The sequence below is a fragment of the Schistocerca serialis genome, chromosome 1 (genome assembly GCF_023864345.2).
Source record: "Schistocerca serialis cubense isolate TAMUIC-IGC-003099 chromosome 1, iqSchSeri2.2, whole genome shotgun sequence".
In the NCBI taxonomy this organism is placed as follows: Eukaryota; Metazoa; Arthropoda; class Insecta; order Orthoptera; family Acrididae; genus Schistocerca; species Schistocerca serialis.
Window position 1 is genome coordinate 678999327 of NC_064638.1, and position 22238 is coordinate 679021564.

Consider the following 22238-nt stretch of genomic DNA (forward strand, 5'->3'; position numbering starts at 1 on the left):
ACAGATAGCAATCATCAACCCATTTTAGTCAATCTGCATGACATGAAAAAGGGTAAAGTGTCTCCTTTAGTTCCACTCAATAACATTTTAGTGCAATATGTCATGAAAAAAATATTTCACTCTTCAACAGTCTGTACTCTAACATGAACTTCTGTGATATATTAAAACTACACCTTCCGATCAAAAGGATCTGGACACACAATAGCATTGAGGGAGGGGGGTTTGTCCACCCTGTGCCTCAACACTTTGCTGACAACACTTTCAGTAAGATGTCTGAATTTACATGGAGGAATGGTAACCCATTCTTGCTCAGTAACTGAAACAATAGAAGATAGTGATGTTGGATGCTGAGGTCTGGAGCAAAGTTGACATTATAAGTCGTTCTGAAAGTTTTCTATGGGGATCAGGTTGGGACTCGAGGCAGGCCTATCCATTTCAAGAATGTTATTCTCCACAAACCATTGTTTCACATGCTGCTCTATGACAGGGTGTACTGTCATGGTGATACAATCAATCATCATCTCCGAACTGCCGGCCGAAGTGGCCGTGCAGTTCTAGGCGCTGCAGTCTGGAACCGCGAGACCGCTATGGTCGCAGGTTTGAATCCTGCCTCGGGCATGGATGTGTGTGATGTCCTTAGGTTAGTTAGGTTTAACTAGTTCTAAGTTCTAGGGGACTAATGACCTCAGCAGTTGAGTCCCATAGTGCTCAGAGCCATTTGAACCATCTCCGAACTTTCCCTATACTGTGCACAGTAATCAGTGTTGTAAAATGTATTCATATTCTCCTGCATAAGGTGTTTTCTCAACTCCAGTAACCAAGAAAACCACTGCCATACCATATGTAACACCTCCTACGGACTTCACTGTTGGTGCTATGTATGATGACAGGTAACGTTCACTAGGTGTTTCCCAAACCCAAACCCTTCCATCAGATCCATGGGCTATAGCATTATTCACCACCCCCAGTGACTGATTTCCTGTCATCCACTGTCCAGTTGCATCACTTTTTCACCACCTGAAGCATCACTTAGCATTGACTATAAAATGTCTAGTTTCTGATGAACTATTTGACCATTGTACCCCATTCTTTTTAACCCCCTGTGCACATTCGTTGTGCTAGCCGAACTTGTGGCAGCACTTTGGAACTCAGGAATTATTCCTTCTGCTGATTTGATGCAATTTTTTATTACCAGCCTCTACAATGCTCGACCGACTTTCGCAATCAGCACATGATGTGTGCCTGGTCCTGGGTTAGCGATGATTGTTCCTACGCATTTCCATTTCACAATCACATCATCAGCAGTCAGTTTGGAAAACTTAAGAATGGTTGAAATGTCCCTTATGAATTTGTTACTCATGTGATCTAATGATTAGCTGACGTCTGAAATCACTGAGCTGTCCTGACTGCCCTGATTTGCTGTTACTGCTTTCTACTGACAACACAATACTCCTCACTTCCTTCTGTACTGGCAGGTCTGCCTCTCGTGACACCTAGCGATCAATCCGTATCACATAGGGATGCCTGGACATTTTTTATCAGGTAGTGTACGGGGCTGATATAGACGAGCCTTTAGAATTGTATGTGAATTTAATTTTATTTAAACAATATTATGAAAAGAATAGTTGCTACTCACCATATAGCAGAGATACTGAATCACAGATAGGCACAACAAAAAGCTTTTGCCCAACAAGGCGTTCATCGGAGATGTGTGGTCAGATGTGTGTGTGTGTGTGTGTGTGTGTGTGTGTGTGTGTGTGTGTGTATTTTCTATCTCTGACGAAGGCCATGTTGGCCAAAAGCTCATTTTCTGACAGTGTTTTTGTTGTGCCTATCTGTGACTCAGCATCTCCACTATATGGTGAGTAGCAACTATCCTTTTTATGATACTGTACATTCCATCCTGGATTTTCCATTGTTTAATTTTATTTAAAGGTTTATTTCTGGAATAAATTAGTTTACAGTCAGTGACTTCAGGAAATTTAATTTTAATTTTCATTTAAATTTCAGCTACAAAATAAGAAGGCAGAAACTACGTTGCCACCCGACGAAGATAGTTCTGATGAGTCAGAACAAATACAACCTGTGTTACATGCACCACATGTAAGAGGGACTTCTCGCGCTGACACCTCAGATGATTCAGAGCAGCTAGATAACAGGATGGCAACTGAAACTCAGAATAGGACACTTCGGGGTATGGATCTTCATTTAGGCTTAACTAGTCATGCAGACACTTGAGTGCTTGTTTATTTATATTCTTGAAATCAGTTGATTCGACCCACGAAATATCACTAATTCTGGAATGATTACATTCACATAATTAATAAAAAAGTTTATGCCACCATTACAGTAACAAAGTTAATACTCTGAATGTTAATCTGTAGAATCTGTGTAATGTATATGTAATAAGCCATATAAAATGATTTTCTGCTCTAGCTTAGTTGATAGCCACACCATTCAAACATTTGTGTGACATGTTATGAAATTTTGTATTTCCATATTAATAGAGAACATTACCTGCTACAGATATGCTTAGTCAAGGTCTCCAATTCTGACAGTGACACTTTAGGTACCAGTATGTTATTTCAGGGCACAAGTAACAAAAAACTGTTGACTGAAACTTTTCTTTGTCACGCAGTCTTCAAAACTATGATGATAAGAACAGATATTGTGGTTATATTTTATGAATCAAAGGGAATATCTATACCTTCCTGCATAGTAAAGTTCATTTTGTGATCTACCCCTCCCTCGTTTATTGTCACTACTGTCTACGATTTAGAAATCTTTTCATAAGATTTGAGAGGAGTAACATTTACAATATATGTTGATGGTGTTGAGACAGGAACCAGCCACAAATTTATTTTAGGTTCCTTTATTCAAAAGGTACCGTTACCGGTTTCGAATCATTACAATTCATCGTCAAACAGCTTTCATGCTTTCATTAGAACATGTGGTGCATTTTTTATTGATTAGTTGTCCTAAAATATAAATAATACATAATTATAGGCATGCCACACAGATGGTTGCATTACAGATTTGCATTGGGATGTGACTTATGTGAAATGTCGGTTTGGAGTATTTGTTTTTATAGTTTTCGTCCAACAGATGAGTTCATAGTTTCCGCCACATTCTTATCATTGCATACATAAATTTGTATAATTGAGCACTTTAGATTTGTCACTGAATACATTTCCACCACATTTTTATCGTTGCACATGTAAAAATTTGTGTCGCTGAGCACTTTAGATTTATCAAAGAATACATTTCTTAGATGTACCACATGTTTTGATAGATACAAAGTGTTTACAAAGATATGAGTGTCAAAGAAGCTATGATATATTGTAACATTATGAAGATGTCCCATGTTTGGAAAAGGATCGTATATTCACTTATGCAACTGAAACGCCTTTATACAAGTACAGAGAGACAGTGATTTTGTGAATATTAGAGCGAATACTGTTACATTAATTATATAGATATTCCATGTCAAAGTTTTTTTGGGTAAGACAATACATTATTTATTTACATTTAGCATCCTGTCAATTGTAGTAACATATAAATATGCTATTTGATCTGCAGATAGGTTTAGGAATATTATTTGCTCTGGAGGGTGGAAAATAATTTTTGGAAATTTTTCAGGAAAGGGGTGTTAGCTAACTGAGTTTTTACATTAAGGGTATAGTCTGGGGCACTTCTTTTATTTCTATTTCTTCTAATATATTCATAGTGGCTCCTTTTTCTGCTAGATGTAAAATTTTTTAAGTTGTTCTCAATGTTTCTCACTGAATGGTTTTCTTTAGCAATATGGGCTGCAAATGCAGATTTGTTAAAGTTGCTAAGCCTTAAAGCATCAATGTGTTCTTTGTATTTAACTTCAAAACTTCTGCTTGTCTGTCCAATGTAGAATTTTGGACATGTATCACATTTGAGCTTGTATATTCCTGATTTACTGTAGGGACTCTTGGAGGTATTTACATCATGGATTACTTTTTGTTGTAATTTGTTATTTGTGGGTTAGCTGATTGTGATATTTTTCTTTTTAAATAAGTTTGCTATTTGGTATGATAGTGGGCCTATGTATGGGAGAGCAGCATATTTAGGTTTGGCTTCTGTGGCACACTGATTTGGTTTGGTTTGGAGCGCATGTTGTGTGGATTGCTGTTAAGTGGATCTGTGGTTTTTGTTTGCATTTTGTTGTGGAGTTTTTCTGTTATTATGGGTTTATATACATTATTATGAACAACTGTTTTAATTATTTTGGTTTCATTTTGTTGCTCTGTGTCACTTATTGGTACTTTTTTAAAGTGCTCTGTGATACATATTTACATATGCAACGATAAGAATGTGTTGGAAATGTATTCAGTGACAAATCTAAAGGGCTCAATTATACAAATTTATGTGTGCAATGATAAGAATGTGACAGAAACTGTTGGATGAAAACTATAAAAACAAATACTCCAAATTTACATTTCACATAAGTCACATCCCAATGCAAATCTGTAATGCAACCATCTGTGTGGCATGTTTATAATTATGTATTATTTATATTTTAGGACAACGGATCAATAAAAAACGTACCACATGTTCTAATGAAACCATGAAAGCCGTCTGACGATGAATTGTAATGATTCGAAATCGGTAACAGTACCTTTTGAGTAAAGGGACTTAAAATAAATTTGTGGCTGGTTGCTGTCTCAACACCATCAACATTTGTCTTCTAATAACATCCACGGTCTCCACCCATGTCATTGTATGCCAAATTTGCATTTACAATAAACTTTTTACTTACCTTTTCTCGCGTAGTTGGCTCCATTTCTTCATGCCAAGGATAATAACAATATACCAAATGGTTTTCAATTTTTCTTGACATATGAATTTGTGTAGTTTATTATTATTATTGTTATTATGTTATAAGTGAATCCAGAAACAAACATAATAAACAATACTAGAATGCATATTAATAATGAAATCTAAATCTTAAATATTTAGCACACTTAAGATTTTCATTATTAATTATGCATTCTAGTATTGTTTATGGTGTTTGTTTTCTCATCTTGCCAAAAATTGTGACATGCAAACATACTTAGCATTTTTGTGCTGCAGGAGAGTAGCAGAGAGAACAGTGACAATGGAAGAGAGAAACAACAGTGCTATCAGAGAGAGTCATTGATTGGATCCTCTCTGTCTGGTGAAATGTAACTCATAGATACAGGGGATGGTGTGTTTTGGACCAAAATTTTAACACGTGGGTATAGGGGAATACGAGGTGCTGTCCAAAGTTTTCGGGACTGGTGCTGCCATCTGTTGAAAACCTTACGTTTGGTCTAATGGTCACCATCACCCTTGAAGTAGTTGCCATCCACATGTACACACCGGTCCCAGTGCTTCTGCCACTGGTCAAACATTTTCTGGAAGTCCTGTTCTTTGAGGTTGTTTATCACCATCAGAAATGATTCTTGAATCATCTCTAGAGTGTCGAACCGATGGCCTTTCAACTTGAGTTTCAGTTTTGGGAACAGCGTGAAGTTGCAAGATGCCTAATCTGGCGAATATGGTGGGTGGGGTACAACCACCATGTTGTTTTTTGCCAAAAAGGTCCTGGTGAGCAAGGACGTGTCACAGGGTGTGTTGTCGTGATGCAGCAGCCAGTTCCCTTGACGCCAAAGTTTGGGCCGTCATCGCCGCACATTTTGACAGAGCCATCGCAAAAGGTCACAGCAGTACGCGGAATTCACCATTTAGTTGGGTGGGATGAATTCTTTGTGCACAATTGCCTTGGTATCAAAGAAAATTATTATCATGCTCTTCACTTTGCTCTTCACCTGTCTCGCTTTTTTGGGTCTTGGAGAGCCCGGGCTCTTCCACTGGGATGATTGTTGCTTTGTCTCTGGGTCATAAACGTAAATCTAGCTCTCATCGCCAGTGATAACTCGTGATAAGAAGGTTGGATCATCAGATGCGGTCTGATAAAGGTCCGTGCACACTTCAACACGCAGTGCCTTCTGATCGGCAGTCAAGATCCTTGGCACAAATTTTGCAGCGACACGATGCATTCATCAGTCAACATTCGTTGACATGTCCCATGACCAATACCCAATTCATTCGCAAGGTCTTGAATGGTTCGACGTTGATCTGCACCAACCAATTGTTGAAGTTTGGCAACAAACATCTTCAACGTCTGTACGGTTGGCCCTGAACCGAGCATGACACTCATATACACATGTACGGCTCATGCTCTGTCCCCCAAACACTTGTTGAATCATTGCAAGGGTCTCCGTAGCACTTTTCCCAAGATTCGCACAGAATTTGATACACATGCACTGTTCTGTTTGTGGATCCATCGTAAAATCGCCACACCCCAAACACAGAGTATTACAGAAATCACTGTGGACACGCAACACCTCCCAGCTGAATGCCAGTCCGCACGCTGACTCATCAGATATGCAGCTCTCACCACCTAGTCGTGCAAAGATCTACTACCACTTTCAAGATGGCAGCACCAGTCCTGAAAATTCTGGATTCCACCTCGTAAGTAAGTTGGACCCCCTGCCCCCACCTCCGAATTTTTAAGCTGCAGAGGTGTGGTGGAAACAGTGGCAGTAGGAAAAGACGACAAAAGTATTCAGTGTAAGTGAGAGAGGAGGCATTGGAAGAGAGACATATATAGGCAGTGGAAGCAAGATGGAGATGCTGTGCCTTCCACAGAAAGGATTTTCTCCCATGTAAGAAGTCAGTGCACTTTCAGGATCACCTACTGCCAAATCCAAACTTGACATAAACTTTACCTCACTGAAAACTTGAATGAACTTATTCGTTGCCTAAGGACTCTCTTTCAGCTATTATGTTTGGAACCCCACATCTAACACATGTCTCACATTTTTATCCTTGTGTTCAGCTGCTACTAAAATAGTGTTATATTCACTATTGCTTTCCTCAATAACTCCTCCCCCAGTTAATCATTCCATCTAACTACTCTTCTAGTCCCTTTCTCCTCAACAGTGATGTTGGGAGGATTACGCAAAAATAGCTTGGAGTTAATATCAAAACATTTCAACAGTTACCAGATTATCCAAGAATAATTTATCATCATCAGGTTTTCAATTGTTTTCACTGGGCTGTTGCTACTCTTTCAACCAACATTATCTTATTACTTGACTATCCCTTACTATATCTTGAACTAAATTTTCTCATACTGAGATAGTCCTTGTTGGCTCTTCCAAATGCTGATCACGCACTAAAACCAGATTCCATCTCCTTTTCAAACTTCAACTTCTCAAAACTGTATGATTCATATCTAAAAAGTAAGTACAGTTTTGGAAAAAAACTCATAAAACATCATTTTTAAACCAAAATTTATTTTTGCAAGAAAGAGCATTTCTTTAATTGTTTTTCTATGTGGTTGCCACCATTGTTCAGACATTTGTCATAGCAGAAAAGCAACTTTTCTTTTTTTTCTTCATAGAAAAATGCAACCAGTGAAGATTCGCTGCTGAACACCGTTTTTTGAGTCGTCGTTGCTGTCAAACCACTTTCCTCCAAAATCATGCTTAAAGTTCAACAACAAGTAGCAGTCATAAGGTGCGAGACTGGGGCTGTACGGTGGGTGATTGAACTGCTACCAGCTGAATTCTTGAATAAGTTTTTGAGTGACACCAGTAAAATGGAGATGTGCATTGTCACAAAGCAAAACAATACATTGACTGAGTGTTCCACAGCTTTTGTTTTGAATTGCACATCAGTGTTTCACAGTATTGTATCACATTGAAGACCATTCTTGGGGAGGAACTCGACAAGCAGAATGCCCTGTGTGCTCTAGAATACAGTGCTGCTCTAGAATACAGTGCATATGATTTTTTGTGCTGACAATTTTGTTTTGAATTTTTGTTTTTTGAGGGGATCACGAGTGCCTCCACTCCATTGACTCTTGTTTTGATTCTGGATTGACATGACAAACCCAGTTTTCATCACCAGTCGCAATTCTGTTTAAGAATTCATCCCCTCATCACTGTATTGGGTAAGAAATGTCAAAACACTGCCAAGTTGTTTCGTTTTGTGGACGTCCATAAGCATTTTCAGAACACACCGGAAGCATTTTCAGAACCCAGTGGGAACACAATTTTCGAAAATTTAAGCAGTTGGTGACAATCTCATCCAAAACAGTTTTTGAAAATTTTGGGAACTCACCACTTATTGTGAACCATCTGTTTTAGCCATGGGTTCATCCACCATTGAACTGTCTCACCCACTTTCTCAACATTCCATCAGTCATTACAACATTACATCAGTCATTACATTTTCACCACAAATCTCTACAAACTAATGGTGAATTTCAGATGACTTAACATTCTTTGCATTCGAAAACCGTATTACAGAATGCACTTCACAGTCAGTGTGCTCGAAGATTGTCTTAAACATTTTGAATTATCACTAATAAATGTAAACACAACAATTTGACTGTAATGGATTCAATGTAAAGATAATGAATGAGAGAAGTGAGTGTGAATGTACAGAACTGTGACACTAGGGGTACAGTTGCAGAAGAACAAAATAGTACTCATTTTCCAGACGGTCCTTGTACATAGAACTTAACCCCTTGTAAGATGGTATTTATTATACAGTGCATTCTTATAATGATATCCATGTTCAGCTGTGGTGGTGCTAAAAATTACTGTCTCACTGCTGCTATTCATGTTATATTAAAATATATTTACTTCCAAACTGATATACTTAGTCTGTCTGTAGCTCCCAAGATTTCTCGCACCACACACTGGAGTTTCTATGATCCCTTTAATCCCAACAATAAATTCAAATGAGGTTCTTTACATTTTCTCTAACTACTGGGACCTTCTCTTTCACCTTTAACATTCAGTAACAGCTAAGAGCCACTTCATCTCTCCCACAGTAAATCCTTTCTTATGTGTTTATCTAGTAATCTTGTATACACATTCCCCACTGATTATTTCCCTACACTGAAAAATTTCTACAAATTCTGATACAAACTGATATTCCTGTTTCAGTGAGTTCTGATTCTCTTTCCTGTAATGTTGTGAAGAAGGTCCTTATTTCATCTCTCAGACTGTGACCTTCCGTTCCTGACACCCCTTTCATCATCTCCTTGCAGTTCCCTTGAAGGACGTTCCAACATCTTTACACTGATGCTCATCGTCCATTGCCCACTGTGTCTGTCTTCCTAGTCTATGATCTGCTCTTTACATTGCCAAGCATTTTGTTCTCCAAGTTCTCCCTCATTCAAATCATATCCCATCATAACACATTCTTATTTCTCATTTTTCCCCCATTCGCTGCCATACCTGATGCTAAAAACCTTCTCTAGAAACCAACCCTCGATCACGTTACCTACAAGGTTGATCTCGTTAGATTTATGCCAACCCATAGGTGAATCACAACCAGATCCTTTCATTCCCACACCTAATTTGTCAACTCTCTGATTAATCCTGGGTTCTGTTATTTTTAGATTTTGTTGTACACACTCACAAGAGCATTTCACAACGCTATTACCAGTTTTGACTGTAGTCATCAGACTAAACACACATGCTGCAAGTGGTTTCCATGGTGTTGTTAACAGTGCTCGAGATAACAGTAACTCTGGTTTACTAGATGGAGGTGAACATCCATCAAAAGTGTATCTTGCATTCCTCAAATCCATCTCTGACTATATAACCACTAAATTATGACAAGCCCACAAGTTCATATGTTAATTTACTGTTATCTGACTTCTATGTAAATTTTCCTTTTGTTGTTGCAGTTTCTCCCTTGAGTTCATTCCACTGATATGACTGTAATAACGTCCTTGCCATGATTTGCAGATACACAAGCCTCATAGTTTCTTTTTCTATGTTCCTTATACTCCCAGCATAACTCCTCCAAATATATAGTTCAATTAAGATTTTTTGCTACCTCGACACCTGTGAGGAATGTCCAGCAATAAAGAGCACTCAATTGCTTAATAATCCAAGAGCCAATATATTTATGAAATACATCAAACACTAAATTTCATCATAGTCACTTTCATTTTCAATACACTTTGTGACCTGATGGATGAGCTTTCTGATATCTTCATCAAAAAAGTGTCCTGATAGCATTCTGAACCTCATCGTTAGTAGAACACTTTTTCACTCTTAAACAGTTTCAGAGAAATGACAAGATGAAAATCTGAAGGTGGCAAATCAAGGTTTTGAGCTGGATGATTAATGACATCTCAACCGAATGAATCCAAGAGTTGCAGTATTGTGGCGCTTGTGTGGGGACTTTTATTTTCTTGCAAGAAGCAAACTCTCTTCTCAGCATTCTCCTTCTGTTCTTCTCTATAATCCTCCATGGTTTTCTAGGGTTTCACATACCATGAAGCATTAATTCTTCCCCCTGGGGCAGAAATTCAATGAAGCCAAACCCTTTACCATTCCAAAAGACAAAAATCGATGATTATTTAAAGCTGAAACAAGAATTTCAAATTTTTTATTGATGGTGAGAAGGGATGTTGTCATTACATTGTCTTTTCTTCTCAGGTATGTAGTAGGCAGCCCACATTTCTTTGCCAGTCCCAAGAAAGAAGAAGAATAGTTCAAACTTCAGTTTGGAGAGCTGTAGAAATTCCTATCAAGATACAATTATGCTGACTTCGTATTGGTATGTGAGCTGTTTTGGCATGTAGCTCACACACAGTTTTTGAAAACTGAGTGTTTCTGTAATGACTTCAGGCAACATTGTGTTCATCTTATCTAAAGTCATTTGATGGTCACAACTAATCATTTATTCGAAGTTGTAAATCATCTTATCAGTCACAATTGAGGGATTCCCATTCCATTGTTCATCTGTTCTGGCAACTTCAAACTAACAACACGTCTTGTAACATTAGTTGTGGTTCATCACAATATCCTCATAAACTGTTTTGATTTCATTAAAAATCTGGAACAGAACATTTCCTTTTGCGAAGAGAAACCATATTGTGCTCCTCACCTTGGAGGTGATTTGGAATACAGATACTCATTTCAAAATGCCGTTAAAACGAGAGTTTTCAGCCAACTTTGACAAACTATTGTGAATTCTACTGCCAACACCTTATTCTGGAACACAGTGCTGCCAACATTGTTGGGAAAGAATACTTTTGAACATCAGAGGCTCAGTACTCTTACTTTTGCACATGCATCACATTTTGTATCCTTAACACTTTCTCGCAGAAGGAAATAAAGTGAAAAGAGACTTGGCAAGGCCAATATGGAACTGAAAATTAAAGTGACTACATTTTATCGAATAGTCATACAGGATGTGACACTCCTAAACCACAATTGATCATAGACTTGTAAGATGTGAGAGTTTATGCAAGAATAGATAGTGCGTAATTGTATGTGATACCCTAAGTTCATTGTCATGGAAATTGTAGGTTATACAAATATAGACAAAGCAATTATAGCAAAGGTACTTATGCAAACAACAGAAAAAAAGATTCAGGTAGAACCAGGGAAAAATATTATTTAAACTTACAGTAATAGGAACATAATAGTTTGACCTGAGTAAAAAAACACAGATAGCCAAAATAAAACGAATGACATTCCAGAAGTAATGGCAGGTGTGAGGCATGAAGTTATTCGGAGTCGGAAGAAAAGGAAGGCACCAAGAGCTCGTGATATTTCAGTAGACATGATTAGAGATCAAGGTGATGTAATCCAGAAACTACTTGCAAAATTATTTAAAGAATAGTTGTGAAAGAAGATGGCTCCCCAAAACTAAAAAAATTCCATCATTACTCACCTTCACAAGGAAAGATACAGACAAGAAAAGCTATAGAGATGTCAGCAGCCTATCTGTAATGTACAATATGTTTACACTTGAATGAGACAAATCAGCGATCTGGCTTTAGTAGTGAATAGAACACAGTGGACCATTTGGAAGTAATGAAGGAAATTATACAGCTGAGCAGTGAGGAAGAACTATCATTTTATCTGGTGGTATTCATAGATTAGAACAAATCTTTTGGTTTAGTACCAATAAAATCTGTTCTAGCAGTTCTTGAGAAACAAGACATTGTTTCATTGTATATTAGTACACGGAATAGTATAGACATCAGTGCTACAGTTGGTAGCAGATTCATTTTAGTGAAACACTCAACATTGAAAGAGGAATCGGACAGGGAAATTCCACATCACTGAAAGTATTCTCAGCAGTCCTAGAGGAAATTTTGAGATCTTTAGTCTGTGAAAACAGAAAATGAACACAGGCTAATGGAACATATTTGTGAATCACTTTTTTTTGCAAAAGAAATTGAACTGTTCATGTCTAGTGCAGTTAAACTTTATCAGTGAGTGAAAGAACTTAATAAAGGATGTTTGAAAGTTGGTTTAAAAGTCTCTTGCAATAAAACTACAATAATTCATAAGCAACATATCCAAAAGATAAAATTACAAATTAATAATAAAGTCGTGGATCCAGACGATGATTTTTGTGTATATAGGCAGCTGGAGATCAGAACTAAATGAAGAGCAAAATAAAACAAAAGAGTGTAAAAAAAGTGGCTGGGAGGCTTATGGAAAACTAAATAAAGTTTTCCAAATTAAGTCCAAATGTATCAGAAACAGAAAGTCAAGAAGAGACTTTTATCCAGTAGTGGATGTTAAATGCTTGCAGCTTGGTGTGAGAAACAAGGGTGGAACAAGGACAGATCCTGGAAGAATCTTATACATTTCAAAATACTGTGAACTGCATGGCAGACGATATTTCCCATTGTACCGCTTATTAGGACTTCTTCCCACTCCATTCCCATATCGAGCATGGGAAGAAGCATTGCAATTGATATCTATGGAATTGTGGAATATTCACAGATTCCTCACTTAATGCTGGCTCTTGAAACTTTAGAAGCAGGCTTTCAAAGAAGAGTTGGTGTCTCTTTTGAAGCATCTGACAGTTCAGGTTTTTCAGCATCTCTATTATAAACCTCTGACCATTTAAACTGCCCTTCTTTGTATACATTCAATATGCTCTTGTAGTCCTATTTGTACTGATGTCACACTCACATGATCAGTGTTGTAGGATGAGTGACATTCACATTTTGTAACCTTACTTTGTAAATTGATTTGCATTTTCCCAGTATCTTACCAATGAGTCAAAGTCTGCTACTTGTTTTAGCTATTACAGAATGTATGTGATCATTCCATTTCATAGCTGCAAATTGTTACACCCAGGTATTTAAATGAGTTGCCTGATATCAGTTGTGATTCATTGGTATTGTTTTCTTAGGATACTTTGATTTTTTTCATTTTGTGAAGTGCTGAATTTTACATTCATTAACTTTTAAAGGAATTTGTCAGTCTTTGCACCACTTTGTAACTTTATCAAGTTTGTTGAGCATTTGTGCAGTTTTTTTCAGACAGTGCTTCATTATAGATGACCTTATCAGTTGTGAAAGGCTGATGTTACAACTAATATTGTCTGCCAAGTCATCACTGTACAATATGAACAGCAAGGGTCCCAACATACTTCCTTGAGGTACACCGGAAGTTACTTGTGTGTCTGTCGAAAATTTTCCATCCATGATAAAATTCTGCATCCTCCTTATCAACACATCCTCATTCCAAATAAAAATATTTTTTGGTACCCCATGTGATCATACTTTCGAGAATAAGCGAAGGTGCTGGTTAAAATGCTTTTTCGAAGTCAGGAAATATGGCATCTACTGGAGACCTTGATCAAAGGCTTTCACTACGTCATGTGAGTAAAGCACAAGTTGTGTTTACATGATGTGGTTTTGAAAACCATGCCGATGTCTTTTGCCAGGAAGTAATTTGTAATGATTCAGATTATGAAAGACATAGTTGTAGCCTTTCCAAACACATCAATTATGATTAATAATATCAAATATTTTGTAAGCTCTGGATATGTATCAGCTGGTAACACCATAGTTTTTAAGAATTCCACTAAACATTTGAGGATAAGAATATTGGTTCGTTAGTGAATATACCTTTTAAAAATTAAAATTGTCTTATAGCAGCAAGATGTGTAACAGTTTTGACATTCAGTACTTTCTCAGTGATGTTATAGAATGTTTTCATAAGAGAAATAGGACAGTATTATGTAACTTGTGTTTATCTCCTTTCTTCTAAAGCAGTTTTATAATTGAAATTTTCATTTTGTCTGGGAGGAAACCTTGACTGTCACAACCACTGGATACAGCTAAAATGTTACTTAATTGATCTGGGCAGAACTTGCAAAGCTCACTGAAATTATTATATACAGCTGAGAATCATCTACTATTAAATAAACAGCGATTTTCTGTACTGCAGTTCCAGTTCCGGGGAGATGCTCATACCTGTTTAAAATTGGTCGTCGTAGGTTTTTGCAGTTGCATCTTGATTTCTTTGTGTGTTACATATCAACATTTAAAACTATGTATGATTCTATTGAGAGCAGAAAGAGATGTAGAAAGACAGAGGGAGGGGGAGAAGGAAGAGAGAAAGGTAAAGATGAAGAGGCAAAAAGGGAGGGGAGAGAGAAGGAAGATGGGTTGAAAAACGGGTGGAGGGGGAGATACTCACATCTGCATAGCTCAGAGAAATTTGTGCTGGAGGTGAGTATCCAAATGTCCCGCCTACAGAAGCAGCTGTTAAGTCATTTTTGTTGTGTATAACACGTTCAGCAATTAGATGGTCAAGTTTGCAGTTTGCCACAGTTTTGCAGTGGCTATTTATGCGAGTAGACAGTTGATTATTTGTCATGCCCACACAGAATGGCTGTACAGTAATTGCAGCATAGCTGGTATACAACATAGCTGCTTTCACGTGTAGCCTTGCCCTTTATTGGTCAGGAAATGCCTGTGACAGGACTGTGGTAAGAGATGGTGGGTGGGTGTATGTGACAGGTGTTGCACCTGGGCTGACCACAAGAGAATGATCTGTGGGGGGGGGGGGGGGGGGGCAGGATAGGAATTAGGGTTAGAATAAGTATAGAAAAGGATATTCTGTAGGTTGAGTGGGCAGTTGAACTATACCTGGGGGGCTGTGAGTAGGATATCCCTCATCACAGGATACAGTGAGAGGTAGTTGAAGCCCTGGTGGAGGATGTGGTTAACCTCTTCAAGACCAGGATGATGCTAGGCGATTAGAGGTGTGCTAGTCAGTGGCTGTTAGTAATACAGCACACATTCAACCTAAAATCAAATCCTTCCCACACTTTAGTTAACACGTACAAAGTAATGGAAGTAATACCTTGAAGTGAAATTACAGATTCCCTTTTAGAAAACTGGAGAACGCAAAACACTAAGGAGTCACCATTTTGTGTGTGTGACACTGCAAGTGGGAAGATGACGAAGCAGTACTTGCACCACACTGATCTAATTTTGACCTTGAACCAACAGTCTACAACACTTACAGTTGCTACCATGAAGAATTTATGTGTAGGGCATTATTTTATGGAACCTTTTATAAACTTTTAAATTTCTCAATTACCATCATGTTCTGCAGTCTTTTTGCCTATATTTTATTTAGACAGGGTTGCCTAAATTTTTTGATGTGATATGCCAGTCCACTTTTGTTTGCAAGGTATCTTTATCCTCATGGTAATTCCTGGCTTTTTTGTATTATTTGTATTTATTCTTATATTTTTTTGTAAAGCCACCTTCTTTATTGTTGTTATTTCATTGTAACAAATTTTCTTTGAATTGACACATTTTTTACTGTAGATGTGACCTCAGTCTACACCTCCGAGACGTGGTTTGAAGGCCTTAATCGTTTCCTTTGTTTACCGATCTAACCTTTTTCCTTGATGGAGGGTCAGTTCAATTCTGATAAATAGTAACACCAAGTCTCTGACATTACTTGAATTTGGGAAAATTGGCTTCGGAAACAAGATTGTAGGTGTATACATAATTTTCCAAGTATGTGTTGCCAGTAGTATGTGTGAGAAAATTTACTGTTTAGTCTCAAAGCACTAAATTACTGCTTTTATGTCCATTGAACTTGGTCAATAGAAAAGAGTCCAGTTGCTTCAGTAAAAGACAAAGGAAATTCACTGAAGGTACCCTATATATGTTACAGTTAACGGTTGTAGTTATTTACAAGCATTTCAGTGTTATATATTTCAGAATGTTGGTCCAAACAGAAATTCTGTGCATCAATTGGTTACACATTTAGCACTTACCAGAGAGAGCAGAACTTCACTTTTCTCTCTGTTCCCTGAAGTATGTAACCTTCATTTTATAATCATTTATTAGAAATTTTTCTAGACTTGAGAAGACTAGAAGTTTACTTAGCTTATGACACAAGTCTCTAAAATCCTAGTGTAAAATCACCTCTTTTTATTTTCAGAAATAGTTAGACTATTTTGTCTTTATGTAACTACTGTAACTGAGTTGATGGAAGTATCTTTATTTTGTGATTTCACTTTTTTTACAATATTTATTTAGCATTTAAAAATTTCATAAAATAACAGAAAACAAACACATTTGAAAAACAATTATGTATATTTAATATAGCCCCTAAATTGGACATTTAATTTAATATGACTAAGGCTTAGTTGATATACTCATTTTTATTCTTTTTTCTTATTTCTCACCTTAGCTAGTGTGCGTATTTGTGACAGTTACTTTAATCTAAAATAAAATTAACATTTTCTTGTCCTCACAATTATAATTTCAGAACTACTTTTTTCAGGTAACCAAAAAGAACCATTAAATACTGGAGAAAATACTTCTATGCAAGGAGAAGGTAAACTGGGCAGGTAAAGTAAACTAAACTTTCCTACAGTCTTGAGTATTTTGTGTTTGGAGTTCATAAAGTTGTGTTCATTAATTGTTGATAAATGTGGTATACTTACATTGATTTTTTTCCCGTTTGTGTCTCTTGTTACGTTACCGCCTACGAATCCAACTTCTGTTGATGGAGTATGATTTGCCATAGTGCTGTACCTAATGTTTTCACAAGGTATAAAGTCTCATGAAAATTCAGAAACAGTGTTATAAAAGTGCTTCTCATCATTCTCATTTTTTGTGCTGTGGCTCACTGACAAAACAAACCCCAAAGGTGAGAATTTAAGAAGAAAGCATTCTTATATGACTATTAGTCATGAGTCCCATGCAGTTGGCATCTTTATGAAGGAGAGGAAATGAGACAGAAACTATACCAGAAGGATCCAAGGTGGCATGCACAGTAGCCAAACCCTAAGCCATTTTTGTGACAGCAGTGTGTCTTAGATTTGATGACTTTGAGACATTATACCTAACATCAGAATATAAGATGAGGCTGTGGAGGTATTTGTCAACTATGTTCCAAATTGTTGAAACATAATTGTTCAAATTTAGGTATTGTGAAGAGAGAGCAAGATTTCAGATACGTTCAGGAGAAAGAAATGGTAACAGTTGGATCTCCTACTTTTCCATTGGGTGAAAAGTAAATGTTGTATGTTATTTAACCATTAACTACTACCGATGCTGGCAGGAACACAGTTATTATGGGAGGGTCTCTCAGGCCACCTTTTTGTTATTATATACAAAACCAGTGTTTTGCTGTGTATATATTTTCATGCCCTGTTGTTAACTGCACTTCTTAGAAGTTGGACTTAATAGAAATTTGAATGTTTTCAAACAATGCAAGATTTAAAACATTTAAGCAAATAACACACAACAAAATTTGTGGTCTATTAAAAAGGCTGGTAGTTAGCTCTCTGCTCACTCACAGATTATCATCAGGAAGATAATAATACAGATTTGCAACACAACTAGTTGGAAAAGCACACTTCAGTTATGAGAAATTTTATACAAAGCCACCTTTCAGTTTACTGCTCATCATTTCAATGTAGGGTGACTATTGCACTCCATAATTCAATGAAAGGAGAAACTTTCCCCCATTTTACTTTTAAAAGAAGAAATATAAACTAATTATGTAGTCTTGTGAGGCCCTGAATATTTCAACCTGCATGCATTTAAGGCACTTGTTTTTCATTTTTTGGACTGTTCATTTGGTGTCTGAGGCTCATCATGTATATGAAGTAGTCTTCTGATGGTGTCACTCAAGTCTGATGGCAAGCATCCAATAGAAAGTCTGTTGAGCGCCCATAAACCCCAACACACACACCAATAGAAAGTCCACACTTTTTGTGAGGCTCAGCAAGATCTCTTGCTATAGTCTTCATGAAGCTCGATCTCATCATTACTTTGCCTTTGGATAAGAACATAAGAATTCACACCAAAGGTAACATCCACTAATGTGAAGAAAATGGCCAAAGGCCATCTTGTCTTCTGGTAACTTGATGAATAAGCTGCATACCTTTGGTCGAGGCAGTCCACACCTTCTTTTGCCTTATTATAAAACACTAGCCTAGCACCCGCTGCTTCACTTGCGTAGACTCTACGGCCAGCAGAGATTTATTTTATTTTATTTAATCAAATTTAAATAACTGAGAAGTGAAATATCTATTTTTGTAAATTTGGCATTACATTTTTTTAATGTAACGAAATATTTCTTAAAATTTTCGTCCCCTATTGCACTCCCTTAGGGACTGAATTTCCAGAAACTCTGAAACACGTTTTTCTTTTTTTTTTTTTTAATTTCTAACTGAGAAGTCAACAAATACCAACTGTCATAGATGTAGCCTTAAAAATCCATTAGTAGTTCTTTAGTAATTATTTATTTTCAAAAAAACTTTCACCCACTATTTTGTCCCTTTAGTGGCTGAATTTCCAAAAATGCTGAAACATTTATTCTTTTTTCTGACTGAGATACCAACTACCAGTTTTTGTAGTTCCAGCTTCAAAATTCCCTTAATAGCAACACACTTTCAAAAGGCCTTTCATCCCATTTCACCCCATAGGAGTGGAATTTCAGACAATCCCTTCATAAATGATGCCTACAGTAAAAGATCTACACCCTCTCCAGACTCCAGATTTCTATCCTTAGAAGTTCGGGCTGGACAATGATGAATCTGTGAATTGGTGTGACCCTGTTTCACCCCCACAGGGGTTGAACTTCCAGAAACAGTGAAACATGATTTCTCCCCTAACTTAGAAGCCAGATTTAAATTTTCATAAATTTAGTTTTAAAAATGTTTTCATAATAAAATATTTTCATAATAATCTCATCCCTTATTTCATTCCTGTAGGGGTTCAGTTTCCAAAAGCACAGAAACAAGTATTGTTTTATTTGTAATTGAGACATCAAATACCAATGTTCATAGATGTAACTGCAAAGCTACTTTAGTAGTTCTTTAATATTTTTTTATTAGGCAGAAACTGCTGTCGTATCTTGTTTTTCTTTCTTTTCAGCATACCAGTGTATGTGAGGCCTTTTGTCAAAGGTTCGTTGACTAGCTCTACTGATGAGTACCAGTTGTCACCTGTAATACTTCACCCTGTGTTTTCAATAGGTTTCACCACTCAAAGAACAGCCTGTGTGGGAACACTGTGACCTTTCTCATAGTATGAAAGGATATCACCATCACTTCCTTTTCTGGAATAAATGTACACATTATACAAGTGATTTATATGAATATCAGTGAGGCACTGAGTTTTCAAGCCATATTTTTCCAGTTTATTTGGCATATACATTCTAAACCTACACTTTCCACAGGTAGGTACAAGCATTTCCTCTACACACACTGTTACACCTACAGTGTAGTAAAGTTGAAGTTTTCGATTAAATGCAGAAAGATATGTGAAATTATTGTTGACTTGTCTGGTTTCTCCCTATCCTCCCGATCATCTGGGTTATCAAATCGCAATGCAGATAATGAATACAGAAATCTTTCTATAGTAACAGGTATCTGAAAACACCTCTGCCTGTCCTGTCGTTTGCAAATAAGCTATAAACCAATTCATTCCCAAATTTCAAAACTGCTGAAAGCTTAGATAATTTCAGATTTGTCCATGGAATGATTTCATCTAAAATATCTTGGATAAAAAACAGGTTCAATACCTCTAAAGGAGCAGAGTTTGCTCTGAGACTTCTCGTTCTTACGTTAGCTGGTGGATCCTGTTTTCTCCATTGAAAACATTTGTTCTGGCCAAAGTAGCAAGCTTCTCCATCGACATCAGCTCTCACATCTTCATTGTTGTCAGTTTTGTGCTCTGAATTAGTGCTGTGATCATTAAATATCTCAAAGTCAGGGTCATTATCGCTATCACCAAATTCTTCATCTGAGGGTAATTTGTCTTATGTAAAACATGTCACATGGAAGGTCCAGCTTCCTCCACTATGGAGAAATGGTAGCATTCAACAGAACAATGACATGCAAACACTATCGTACATACTGTGAGACCTCTAAAGAGCCATAAATAAGAAACAAAGAGCAACAACAGTGCAATCGTTCTGGCATGTGTAGCCTGCATCCAGTAAGAAGATAGACAGAAGAGTCCATTTCACTTTGCTGGATTGTGTGAAATATCATGAGACGAAAAATTGTAGCAGTCTGAGAGATAATCCATAGTAATTAAGGGTTAAGCGAAGATTTTATGGGAAATAACTAAAGTGAATCTGAATAACTCGTAAGTAGTGCTGCCAGGAACAATTTTGCAATAGATGTATTTCTCGTTGCTGTTCTGTAAGCTTTAGGCTCATAGGCTCATAGTGCAGGGATATTTGTAATTCTCTGTTTAAGACCAGTCTTTCATACTAGCAAAGTATGACATGAGTCCATATCTGCTCTTCAGTATGTTCTGTCAGAAAAGGAAAATTCAAGTCAGAAAACTATGAAACTATGAGGAGACAGAAAGGCTAGCTACTGCTTATCTTCAGAAGGCAACATTCTAAGTGCTGCCAGTATGTACGCAAAAGTGCAAAAAACTTATTCTGGTTTTGAGAACAGTTATTTCCATCCTCTGGGAGCAAAGTAACACCAAAGGAATATTTAAAATTATTTACAGAATGCTTGCAAAGGGGGACAATTCCTCAAAACTGCAATGCTGTCATTACTCTCATTCACATAAAAGCGGACATACAAGATAATGAGCTACAGACTTGTCAGTCACTATCTATAACATATACAAAATTCACTGAAATTATCACCGCAACACAGAAAAACAATTACATTTTAATGAGATAAAGAAAAAAGCTGATTTTAGAATTGGATACAAAAGTGGTATAAAGCTTAGCTTAAGAATTTCATGAAATCATTTACATTGCATATGATTATATCTGATAACATCCTTATTTCACTTTTTCATGCAGTTACTTTATAAAAGATGCATAAGGTAGTCTAGTCGCAATTTCGTTTAATGTGGAACACCATACTGTGATCAGAGCATCTCTTGTTTCGTTCATACTGCTGTAGCGATTGTTTTTATGTTCATACAAATTTATTGTTACTCTATTGTTGACAGAAATGTTTTTGGAATTATTTTATATGGATTGGCAAAGTGTAAACATATGATACTCAGTAGAACAAGAAATCGAGGTAAAATATGCCGCAGGAAAAAAGGATTAGCACACCTAGAATGACAACTTTGATTTTGATCTGATGACGGAATATGCCACTTGAGGGATAGGAGACGTACTGATAATGGTTTCAATGTCATCCACCAACAGATAGTGTAGTGGCCAGAGTGCCATCTGTGACTATCCCCTAATAGGGAATACTCACAGCCAGAAGGCTCTGTGTAGTGCAGACCTGTGAAGCAAGCAGCAACTATGCCATAGAGGCGCACTCTGCTCCGTACAGCCAGCTGAGCATGTTAGAAAGGAGTCAAGTTGTGGTCTCCCTATTGTCGGGATGATCCTTTCGGAGAATTGCTAGAGAAGTTGGACCTGCAGCATCAATTTAACAAAGATGCTGGTAACAGTGGTCATGTGAACATTCTCACATCAGTAGATGAGATTCTGGACATCCACTCAGCACAGATGCCTGCCAGGATCATCATATCATAAGGACAGCAGTGGCAGATCGTACGGCTACCACAGCGCAGTTAAGAGGGCTTGTGAGCCCAGATGTGTCAACACAAACCATTGTGAATTGGTTATTAGCAGTGGAGCTGTGGGTACACACACCACTTACCCGTCTTCCACACATTCCACAGCATCAATGTGCATGGCTCAAGTGCGCCATCAGAGGATCACTTGGAAGATGGAATGGCATGTCATTGTCTTCTGTGTGAAAGCAGATTCTGCCTGCAGGCAAGTGATGACCGTTTGTACGTACAACATAGATATGTAAGCACTGTCTCATTGGGTGCATTTGTCCAAGACACACTGGTCCCATCCTAGGCATTATGTTCTGGGGTGCAATAAGCTACAACTCTAATTCAC

At 37.3% G+C, this 22238-nt stretch overlaps 1 protein-coding gene across 1 annotated transcript in view; it reads left to right on the top strand.

Moving 5' to 3' along the window:
- LOC126480244 (dentin sialophosphoprotein-like) overlaps window positions 1-22238 on the top strand; it is a 90993-nt gene that overhangs the window by 63615 nt on the left and 5140 nt on the right. Inside the window, exons 5-6 of the mRNA XM_050103849.1 lie at window positions 2011-2194; window positions 16659-16725. Coding sequence (XP_049959806.1) covers window positions 2011-2194; window positions 16659-16725 — 251 coding nt within the window. The remainder of the gene's footprint in view (window positions 1-2010; window positions 2195-16658; window positions 16726-22238) is intronic.